The sequence below is a fragment of the Cetorhinus maximus genome, chromosome 22, assembly GCF_964194155.1.
Source record: "Cetorhinus maximus chromosome 22, sCetMax3.hap1.1, whole genome shotgun sequence".
Taxonomy (NCBI): domain Eukaryota; kingdom Metazoa; phylum Chordata; class Chondrichthyes; order Lamniformes; family Cetorhinidae; genus Cetorhinus; species Cetorhinus maximus.
Window position 1 is genome coordinate 63,449,561 of NC_135900.1, and position 12,100 is coordinate 63,461,660.

General features: G+C 46.8%; 1 protein-coding gene across 1 annotated transcript in view; it reads left to right on the top strand.

Moving 5' to 3' along the window:
- The window catches only part of LOC144696754 (sortilin-like), a 118,205-nt gene that overhangs the window by 103,976 nt on the left and 2,129 nt on the right, over positions 1-12,100 (top strand). The window contains exons 18-20 of the mRNA XM_078568437.1: positions 453-558; positions 9,219-9,325; positions 10,943-11,060. Coding sequence (XP_078424563.1) covers positions 453-558; positions 9,219-9,325; positions 10,943-11,060 — 331 coding nt within the window. The remainder of the gene's footprint in view (positions 1-452; positions 559-9,218; positions 9,326-10,942; positions 11,061-12,100) is intronic.

Here is a 12,100-nt window from a genome sequence, read left to right on the forward strand (position 1 = left end):
CTACCCAGCATGGGAAGTTCCTGTTTTTAAGATGATATATCTGAGCCATAATCATCTGTAAGAGTAGAACAGGCAGGGTGATGAACAACTGTCTCAATACCGCTGGTTCATGATCTCCTGCCAGGAGACTGAATGGATGACCTCTGTTACTTCTTCCCTGAGATGGATCATTTACTACTGGGCAAGGACTGTCCTAGCTGCCCAGCCAAAAATTAACTCAACTCTTTTCTGCATGGCTGACAAATACAGGCAATAGGCAAAACCACAATTTGAACCTATATCCCAGCTGGTTGAATGACAGACACACCTCTGCTTTCAAGTTGTTCACACTGTTCTCTGTGAGACATCAGATATTTCCTGGTTGGTTCTCTGGTTTTTTTTAAGTTAATAGTACACATATATAATTATTTAAGATCAGCGTAAACGATTGTTTACTCCATTAATTCTTAAAGGTATCGAAAAGTTCCTGGTGATAAATGTGAAGGTGGTTTCACGCCCAATCGATCAGAACAGATGACTAACGTGAAATGTGAACAAGTTTTGTCGCTGAAAGAGTCTGTAAGTAAGCTGAGCTGCATGAGAAAGGAACAACTAATCTATTTATATTCTTTGTAGCACACTGGAGCAGATTCTGACTGAAACATTAGGGCCAATTTCCTGGATACGAACTACCCCCCCATGGAGCCTCTCCCACCAGATTAGCAAATTGTGGGTGCATTGGATACAATATCATGGGCAGCAGAATAATACATTGCAGATTGTGAGGTCGGATTGCCTTTCTCTTTTTTTAATATATTATTGTATGCAAATAGTATCATTAACCTGAAGCCAGAGATTTACAAGCAGGTGCAACTTCACTTTGGCCCGATCAGTTTATAAGTCAGATGCAGTTTTTTTTTTATTGTAAAAATATACTTTATTCATAAAAAATCTTCAATCACATTCAAAACCATTTCAAAAACAACATTACAAGGGTACAATCCAGGTTAAACTTTTACAAAATGTATCACCAGGTGCATCAGTACAAACAATATTACAATCATTTACAGCCTTTCATTTTGATCTGTACAGCCCGAGGGGCTCTAAACAGTTCCCAGTCTCTCGGTGCGCTGTGGTAGAAAGGTCTTAGACAGCGACCCTTCCCCATTGCGCCTTTGCGGCAGCTGCCCCAAGCTTTAGTGCGTCCCTCAGCACGTAGTCCTGGACTTTGGATTGTGCCAGTCCGCAACAATCGGTCGGGGACAACTCTTTGTGCTGGAAGACCAACAAGTTTCGGGCAGACCAAAGCGCGTCTTTCACCGAGTTGATGATCCTCCAGCTGCAGTCGATGTTTGTCTCGGTGTGTGTCCCTGGGAACAGCCCGTAGAGCACAGAGTCCTGTGTCACAGAACTGCTCGGGATGAACCTCGACAGCAACCACTGCATCTCTCTCCAGACTTTCTTTGCAAAGGCACAATCCACAAGGAGGTGAACAACGGTCTCTTCCCCACCACAGCCACCTCGAGGGCATCGTGCAGAGGGGGTGAGACTCCTGGCGTGTAGGAAGGATCTGACGGGGAGGGCCTTTCTCACCACCAGCCAAGCTACGTCTTGGTGCTTGTTGGAAAGTTCTGGCGATGAGGCATTCTGCCAAATGACTTTGACAGTCTGCTCGGGGAACCATCCCACAGGGTCCACCCTCTCCTTATCCCTCAGGGCCTCTAGGACGTTACGTGCTGACCACTGCCTGATGGACTTGTGGTCAAAGGTGTTTTTCTGCATAAATTTTTCCACCAGGGACAGGTGGTACGGCACGGTCCAACTACTTGGAGCGTTCCGCGGCAGCGTGGCCAGACCCATCCTTCGCAACACCGGGGACAGGTAGAACCTCAGCACGTAGTGACACTTGGTGTTTGCGTACTGAGGGTCTACGCACCGCTTGATGCAGCCACACACAAAGGTGGCCATCAGTATGAGGGCGATGTTGGGCACGTTTTTCCCCCCTTTATCTAGAGGCTTGTACATCGCGTCCCTGCAGACACGATCCATTTTCGACCTCCAGATAAAGCGGAAGATGGCTCGAGTGATCGCCATCGCGCAGGAGTGTGGAATGGGCCAGACCTGCGCCACGTACAGCAACAGCGAGAGTACCTCACACCTGATGACCAGGTTCTTACCCGCAATGGAGAGGGAGCGTCGCTCCCACATGCCCAGTTTCCTTTTCACCATAGCCACTCGCTCCTTCCAGTTTCTAACGCATGCCCCGGTCCCTCCGAACCATATCCCCAGCACCTTCAGGCCGTCAGCCCTGACAGTGAAGGGGACAAAGGATCGGTCAGCCCAGTTCCCAAAGAACATGGCCTCGCTCTTCCCACGATTTACCTTGGCTCCCGAGGCCAGTTCGAACTGGTCGCAGACGTGCATCAGTCTGCGCACCGACAGCGGATCCGAGCAGAAGACGGCGACGTCGTCCATGTACAGGGAGGCTTTTACCTGAGTGCCTCCACTGCCTGGGATCGTCACTCCTCTTATGCCCGGATCCTTCCTGATGGACTCGGCAAAGGGTTCTATGCAGCACACGAAAAGGACAGGCGAGAGAGGACAGCCCTGCCTGACTCCAGATTTAATCGGAAAGCTATCTGTTTCCCACCCATTGATTGAGACTGCGCTACTGATGTTAGTGTAGAGCAGTTGGATCCAATTTCGAATTCCCTCCCCAAAGCCCATTTTGGAGAGCACATCCCCCATGTAGGTGTGCGATATTCTGTCAAAGGCCTTCTCCTGATCCAAGCTGATGAGGCAGGTATCCACACCCCTGTCCTGTACATAGGCAATCGTATCCCTGAGCAGCGCCAGGCTGTCAGAGATCTTCCTGCCTGGCACAGAGCAGGTCTGGTCAGGGTGAATCACCAATTCCAGAGCGGATTTGACCCGGTTGGCGATGACCTTGGACAGAATCTTATAGTCCACATTCAACAGTGAAATGGGTCGCCAATTTCTAATTTCCTCCCTTTCCCCCTTGTGCTTGTAGATGAGGGTGATGATGCCTTTCCTCATGGATTCTGACATGCTGCCGGCCAGGAGCATACTCTCGTACACTTCTAGCAGGTCTGGGCCGATCAAGTCCCACAGAGCCGAATACAACTCCGCCGGCAGGCCGTCGCTTCCGGGGGTTTTACTCTTCTCGAAGGACTCGAGGGCCTTAGTCAGTTCGTCAGGAGTTAGCGGTTTGTCTAGGCTCTCCCGCGTACTGTGGTCTAAGACCTCCGTGATAGAGGACAGGAAGGACTGGGAGGCCGTGCTGTCCGTGGGCTTCACGTCATACAGACCGGCATAAAAGGATTTGCTGATCCTCAGAATGTCGGACCGTGATGACTTTACTGAGCCGTCTTCTTCCTTCAGGCTGCTGATCACAGAGCGCTCTCTGTGTACCTTTTGGAAGAAGAAACGTGAGCACGTCTCATCCTGCTCCACGGAGCGGACTCTGGAACGGAAGATGATCTTGGAGGCCTCCGAGGCAAAGTGCGAGGCTTGCTGGCCCTTCACCTCTTGGAGCTCCTCCTTGACATCGACCCCCATCGACTGCAGCCGGAGCAGATTCTGCATCTTTTCCTGGAGTCGGGACATTTCCCTCTGTTCCTTTCTAGCTTTCTGGGTGCCTTTGCGGATGAAAAACCTCTTGATGCTTCCCTTGATCACTTCCCACCAGTGTGTCAGGGACTCAAAGAGGGGTTTCACGGTTCTCCAACCTTTGTAATCCCTCTTGAGCTCCTCAATGTTCTCTGGGGTCAGCAGTTGCACATTTAGCTTCCATGCCCCCCTGCCCACCCTCAGGTCTTCCTCCAAGTGGCAGTCCGCCAGTAGGAGGCAGTGGTCAGAGAAGAACACCGGCTTGACGTCGGTGGATCTGACTGTGAATGCACGGGACACAAACAGGAAGTCTATCCTGGAACGAATGGACCCGTCTGGCCGCGACCAGGTGTATCTACGCTGCGCTCCGTCTGCAGGGTTGCTGAAGACGTCGTGCAGCTTGGCATCCTTAACTGTTTCCATCAGGGATCTGGACGTAGCGTCCAATCTGCTTCCGGCCCTGCCGGATCGTCCAGCCGCATCGATGATGCAGTTGAAGTCCCCGCCCAGAATGACCGGCCTGGAGGTCGCCAGCAGCAGTGGGAGCTGCTGAAAAACCTCCAGCCGCTCAGCCCCTTGTGCCGGGCCGTACACGTTAATTAACCGGAGTGGAGCGTTCTTGTACATTACGTCTGCTACCAGGAGTCGCCCGCCCACCACCTCCTTGACCTCGGAGACGGTGAAGTTGCCTCCCCGCAGCAGAATACCCAGGCCGGAGGAACGAGAGTCGTTTCCGCCCGACCAGATCGATGGCCCGTGGGACCACCATCGTGACCATTGCCTGTAGGAGCTGAGGTGCGGTATCGCACACTCCTGCAGAAACAACAGGTCAGCTTTGACCTTGGCTAGGTAGTCCAAGGTCGCAACACATCGCGTAGTAGATTTAATGCTACGCACATTTATGGATACAATCTTTAAACCCATATTAAAGCATTTATTCTCCTACCAAACCCACTGTCTCTGAGAGTCCCAGACCTTTAGTCTGCTCCTTCATACCCGTAGTGAGCTCAAATTCCTTCACTTTGGATGGGCTGAGGTAGATCTCCTTGGCCGTGTTCTGCTCCAGTGGCATCTGGAGGTTCACGTAGCGAGCGGGTTTTGAGATGACCTTTGCTGGAGAAGCTTCTCCAAAACTCACCCCCTCTGGGGGGTTGCTGTTCCCGGCTTCCTGGAGCTGGGGTGCGATGATTGCCTCACTGCTCCCAGATTCCAGGGGCTGTGGTGCACTGGCCTCCTCAGGTTGCAGGCAAAGTTGGGGTGTGCTGGGCTCCTTGTTGTCTCCAATTTTCTGGAGCTCGGGTGTCTCGTCCTCCAACGCCCTGGAGCTTTGCCGCCTCTTCTGTCGGTGCCGCTCTGGCACTTCCTCATCCGAAGAGCTGCTGCCCTTGTCATCCGTGTCGGATGGGAGACGCCTCTTGCCGCTTCTCTGGGAAACGCCTTTGCTTCTTCTTCGCTCCCTCTTACTTTTCTTGTTCTTCACCGTCCGCCACTCCCCCTGCTGCTTTTCCACTGCTGCCTCCTCCTCCATTGATTCGCTGTCCTGAGGACTGGAAGGTTCAGGGGGTAGTGCTGTTGATTGGCTCTCTGTTGCCTCAATCTCTTTCTCCACCTTGTCTCTCTCTGTGTCCTCCTTTGTCCCGTTGGGCTCCCTGGGGGCCTTGGTGGTTGGAGTGACACGAAACCTTTCTTCTGCTTCCCCCTGGTCGGCTTTGGCTGCCTGTGCGTAAGTACGGCAGCGTTTGGGGCAGGTCCTGTAGAGGTGACTTGCCTCGCCACACAGGTTGCAGCACTTGGCCTGTTTGCAGTCTTTTGTCTGGTGCCCTTCCTGTTTGCAGATCTTGCAGAGGGAGGCGCTGCAGTTGGCCGCCACATGACCAGCCTTGCCGCATGAGCGACAATGCTTGGGTTGCCCAGCGTAGACCAGGTAGCCCCGGTTTCCCCCGATAGCGAAACTGGAAGGAGGGTGGAAAATGGCTCCCTTACCATCGGTCTTTAGCGTGACCTTAAACAGGCGTTTGCCTGTCCAGATCCCCAAGTCGTCTCGAATCTCGGTGCCGCTCCCCACCTTATCGAAGTACCTGGTGAGGAAGGTGACCACGTCGGCGACAGGGACGAAGGGGTTGTACACATGCACCATCACCTCACGTTCCCGTTGCAACGGCAGAGAGAAGTGCGGCTCCGCCGTCAGGATCTTCATCTCCGGCAGGTCTCTCTTCTCCTCGAACACCCTCAGGAGCCGGACGCAGTCTGCCACTCGCTTGAACGTCACGTCGAAATAACCACCTTTGCGGGAGTCGTGCAGGGTGAAGATCTCCGTAGCTTGGAAGCCGCACGCCTTCAACAGGATCCTCCTGGTGAAGAAGCCCCGATCCATAGGTGATCCTCCTTCGTCGCTGTGGTTCACCGTGACTCGGACGGTGATAGGTAACCCACGGTATGGATTCGGATTGCGATTGGTTATCGCCCTTCCATCCCGACCTTGCCTTGGCAGGACCATGGTGTCGCCCCTGCAACACTTGATCTTAGCCAAAAGGCCTAAGTCAGATGCAGTTACATGAAGTTAGAGCAGCAACAAGGTTAGCAGTTAAACATTGCAATCACAATCCAAACAGGATACTATCTGTGAGCAGCACCAAAGTACAGCTGCTCGTCTTTATTGAAAGTTCACAGATTTTTTTTAATGCTGCAAGTCCTGACCCACTAGGACCGATTTGATGCTGTTCAACCACATTTTGTTTCTAATCCTAGCCATTCTATGTGGCCCCCAGAGCCAGTTTTTTTCAAAATGCCGGTAAAACAGTGAAGTTGGAGTGGAAGATTCTGCAAAGAGCTGTTCCTCCAATCATAAGCCAGTCCTCTCCCAAATGTGGGAGTAATTGGAGGAACAGTGAACGCCAGCAGTGATGAGTTTGCTGGGGAGACGTTTTCTTTCGGGGGGAGGCTGGGCGTGGAGCCCAAGTGCCAGGGCCTAGCAGCCTGGGAGTGAGACACTGCAGAATCCAGGTTGGAGGAGGTGGGTAGGGAAAAGGCTGACTTGTGTGTGTGTGTGGGAGATTGAGTGAGAGAGCATGTGTGTCTGCCTTACTCCAGTCTCCGGTTTCTCACTCACTCTCACCACCACACACCAACACATACACACACCCAGTCACAGTGAGTAAGATTCTGGGGGTGAGCCTGGTGCGCGCACACACACTCTGATCCTCTCACACTCTGGTCATTTTTATTAATTACTCTTTAGTTAACTTAACAACTTATTGCTATGACATTGCTTTATTTTTGCTCAGCAATTGTTTCTTTTCTTAATACTTTTTTTGAAATTAAGTTTCAAGTTGTGCCATATTTTATCTTTCTGAAATATGCTCATTGCCCTTGAGTGAGGAAAAAGTGGAAATGTGGCCCCTCCAAGTGAAAAGGTTGGACAAGCTTGGTCTATCTTCTTATACTACATATTCTGCTGTTAACTGATCCTTTTAAGAGATCAGCTGCAATTTGAACCACCTTGCCTAATTTCATTTTTTATTTTTTCACAGAGTGTGAGGAGTGTAGGCTAGACCAGTATTTATTGCCCATCACTAATTGCCCTTGAGAAGGTGATGGTGAGCTACCTTCTTGAACCGTTGCAGTCTATGTAGTGTAGGTACACCCACAGTGCTGTTAGGAAGGGAGTTCCTGGATTTTGGCTCAGCGACAGTGAAGGAACGGCGATATAGTTCAAAGTCAGGATGTAGTGTAGCTTGGAAGGGAATTTGGAGGTGTTTGCAGAATTTCCCATGCACTTGCTGCCCTTGCCTTTCTAGGTGGTAGAGGTCACGGGTTTGGAAGGTGCTGTCGAAGGAGCCTTGTTGAGTTGCTGCAGTGCACATTTTGGCTACTACCAATTTGGTGTTCAGATACGGATTAGTTCACACTTTTTCATCATTGAAAGACATTTGGATGTAATTGTAGGATTTTATGGTATCACCAGTTGGTCATAAAATTTAGGTCTATTTCAAATTTCAGAGAGTTGATTTTTTTTTCTCAATGAGGCCTATAATAAGATTAGATGGCAGTTTCGTGTTTCTATTTAACTCTGCTGAGTTTGCTGATACTTTGTTAGATGTCTTCAGCCAATGGGCACTGAATAACATTTTGAATCCTGTTTTCTTCCAATCCATTTTAACTGTTCCCATTTAATGTTTTATTATACTTTAAGAAGAATCAATAATTTGAAATGGCTATCTCAGTTGAACAGCCCACTTTATTTATGGCAGTCAGCAATGTGGGGGTGATTAACTTGTGATTGATGTGTAGAGTTGGTCATGCTCTATAAAATAGATGAATGTTTTAAGCAATGATTTTGTGAAGCTGTCCAAAAAGTGTCTGCAGAGGGGAGGATGTGTGACAATGGGTAGAGATGAAATAAGCCATAACGTTATCAATTAAGTGTCAGCTTGCCACTCCACCATTTGATCACATGATTTAGGCTGAGATTCCAATGCAGCACTGAGGGAGTGCTACATTTTTTTTTAGAGATTACATCTTTCAGATAAGACCAAGCACATCTCAGTCAACCACCACCATCTCACCCCAAACCCCATCCACCTGTTCTGGTGGTTTGGGTAGAAGTTAAAGAGCCACAGCAAGTTTTTGAAGAAGTATATGAAGTTCTGGTGTCCGACCTACATTCCTCTCTCAGCCACCAAAAACAAATTCACTAACAATCCAAGATCATTGCTGTTGGTGAGACCTTGTTGTCTGCAAAATGGCTGTTGGCCTACATAACAGTGAAATATTCCAAAACAGTAAAGGTCCTGAATTTTCTGCAACAATCTAACTTTCAGTTTATGCCAAAATTTAAGCCCAAATCTTCCCATTGGGAAGTAACTCCAAAATTTCATCTCGTTTAGCCTACGCAGAAAGGTAAATTCAGTGTAAACAATTGGAGCTCAAAGAGAGCACAAATCTCCATGTTCCTTCTTTAATTTCCATGCACAAAGAGGAGCCTAAAGAAGGAATCCATCAAGCCATCATTTACATGCAATAGGTACAGTACATTTTTTTTAAAATGCAATCATGGGAAGTTGGTCCATTTTTAAGTTCTGATGCAAAAGAGATGATGCGTATAGAGATCAAGAAAACCTACTTTAGTCCATAGGGAGGCAAAGTGAAAAAAAAGTTCTATAAAAAATCAGAAATGTGACTTTGGGTTTATTGTTCTTAAAATTTTACACACACATTCAGAACTATATAGCTGAGGAAATGTGCGTGAACCATACTTTTGTGTGGGGGTTGGGGGAAGGTGGAGCTACCTACATTAATGAGAGGGCACAGAGTTTAGGCAGAGTTTTCACAGAATCAGCATAAAAGATTGAGGAAATTCAGGCATAGCATAAAATGGCCATTGATCACTTATGCTGCATTTTCCTCAATCTTTTGTGCCAAATGTTGTCTATACACTGTGCTTACACTATAGTTCCAGCGTAAGTTTCAGGAAAACCAAGGCTAAAATGTTTTGGGATGTTCCCGAAAGATGTGATATGGTGCTATATAAATGCAAATTCATTCTACATATGTGTAATTGAAATAAATTTCAACTGTCTGAATTTTGTAAACGTTGTATTTATTAACAGTTATCCAAGATTACTATCGTCATCATAGTTATAAGTGTATTGGCAGCATCAGTGCTGATGATGACAGGCATTATCCTTATTTTCAAGAAATATGTGTGTGGAGGAAGGTAAGAACCTGAAGTCTATAACTGTTTTTCCTTGTTGTAGTCACATTTATTTACCAAACCAAAAGAAGTGAAACTAGCCCCTGATGTGCAGCATTTCAGTTATGCATTTCATTTTGAGCAGGCTCAAAAAGCAACTGCTTAGTTCAATAGAGATTGCAGCAAGAAGCAATGTTGTTCTGACCACTCACCATCTTACATTCAGCTAGTGCTGAACTGTGGAAAAGTGCTGCGATTTCCAGCTTATTGAATGAGTTTCACCTTTTTTACCTATTTAGAAAGTTCCTGTTCATGTTAAAGCAAAGTTGTGAGGCAAATTCTCAGTTTACAATAAGATAAAAGCAAAAAAAACTGCGGATGCTGGAAATCCAAAACAAAAACAAAAATACCTGGAAAAACTCAGATGCTCCAGACCTGCTGAGTTCTTCACTTCCTCTCTCCTCACCGTCCAAGGGCCCAAACACTCCTTTCAAGTGAAGCAGCATTTCACTTGCATTTCCCCTAACTTAGTCTACTGCATTCGTTGCTCCCAATGCGGTCTCCTCTACATTGGAGAGACCAAACGTAAACTGGGCGACCGCTTTGCAGAACACCTGCGGTCTGTCCGCAAGAAAGACCCAAACCTCCCTGTCGCTTGCCATTTTAACACTCCACCCTGCTCTCTTGCCCACATGTCTGTCCTTGGCTTGTTGCATTGTTCCAGTGAAGCCCAACGCAAACTGGAGGAACAGCACCTCATCTTCCGACTAGGCACTTTATAGCCTTCCGGACTGAATATTGAATTCAACAACTTTAGATCTTGAACTCCCTCCTCCATCCCCACCCCCTTTCCGTTTCTTTCCCCCTCCTTTTGTTTTTTCCAATAATTTATATAGATTTTTCTTTTCCCACCTATTTCCATTATTTTTAAATCTATACCTTTTATGCCCTGTTAGTCTTTCCACCCCACCCCCACTAGAGCTGTACCTTGAGTGTCCTGCCATCCATTCTTAATTAGCACATTCGTTTAGATAATATCACCACCATCAACACCTCTTTGTTCTTTTGTCTGTGATATCTTTTGATTATCTGCTCCTATCACTGCTTGCTTGTCCCTACAACCACAGCCCCCACCCCCCCACCACTTCTCTCCCCCCACTCTCCCACACCTTAAACCAGCTTATATTTCACCCCTCTCCTAATATTACTCAGTTCTGTTGAAGGGTCATGAGGACTCGAAACGTCAACTCTTTTCTTCTCCGCCGATGCTGCCAGACCTGGTGAGTTTTTCCAGGTTTTTGTCTCAGTTTACAATACCTGTGTCGACATGAAAAGAAACTAATCAACGTAAGCAGGGGAGTTGGCCACAGACTACACGACCCATAAACAACTGAAGAGCTTGCCAATCTTTTTCTTTTACTTTTGAAATGTTATTTTAGCGTGTGGGTACTTTACTTGATGACTCAACAGTTTTTTGCTTGCCAATGTACCTTTTGCATCCAATTAGCAGCAGAGTATGCAACTATCTTTTTATTTCCTAGTTCACTTTGTGGTCATTGGATTTTAGAGGTTTGATGCAGTATATTTCTCAGTTCAATATGTGTGAAATTACTCAAAACAGTTGAACTTCTCTCTCTGCAGGGCCTTGGTCTATCGTTATTCAGTTCTGCAAACAAATACTGATGAAGCCTGCGTTGCTGATAACCTGGATAGCAGCAGATCAAACACTGAAAGAGTTTACCATGATGATTCTGATGTTGTGAGTACTTCACCTATTTTAAAGTGTGTTAAGTGAATGAACCCATGGTGTTTCATTTACTTTGTATTTGTCTTTCATCTTTTTGGTCCCCTGACAAGGCACTATTTGGCCTTTCCCATTTGTGGTGGTGAGTCCTTGTAAGCTTATTGGAATTAAACCCAATCAGTAGAAAAATCACATCCCCTGAACTGAGTTCCCCTTTGCGGTGGTGAGTCCTGATTATAAACATATCAGAACTAAGGCAATCAGTAGAAAAATCACATGCCCTGTCCTTCAGCTTCACAAACGATGAGGCTAAAAATCTAAACTTACGGTAAATTGTAGAGAGAAGAAAGTTAAATATTTGAGCACCTTGTAGAAAAGCTGGAAGTTCCAATATCCCATTTCTATACTGGTACTAAGAGCAGCTTCATTAGTGAGGGAAAAAACCTGAATTGCTGATGTGATCTCAAAGATGCCCCCACCATACAAAACAGTCAAGAAAATGAAGAACAGGATTCAGTCCCTGTATTGGAAAGGAAACGAAAAGTGTACAGCTGAAAGACTCTCTGACTGCAGATGTTACATGTGAAGAATCAAAAAATAACTGAATCAAGAATGAATCATTGGAGTCCCAGGCTGTGTTTAAACTGTTCTACAATCCTGGTGGCTAAGATTGAAGTCCCAATTGCCAGCACCTGATTGACAGTGTCTGATTGGAAATGCAATCTCTGTTAGGTAAAACTGATCTTTAGCATTATTATAAAACTGGATCATAGCAAATGGAAAGCCTGATTTCTTTATTATTGACCTCAAAGTGCAGAAAAGGCTACCTATTCACTATGAGCACACGTCACCAACTGATGACTAATTTCACCCCCTCTTTACTCATGCTCATGCACAGAGCTGCTCACCTCTGTATTAACTTGTAAATGCTTTGACTGTCAGCTTTTATTAAAACACTTTTTAAAACTTTGCTTATGTTTATGTGGTTCCCAAGCGGTCCAGTGGAGACCATGAAAACATCTTAAGCACTGCATACTTTCAAGTACCATTGAACC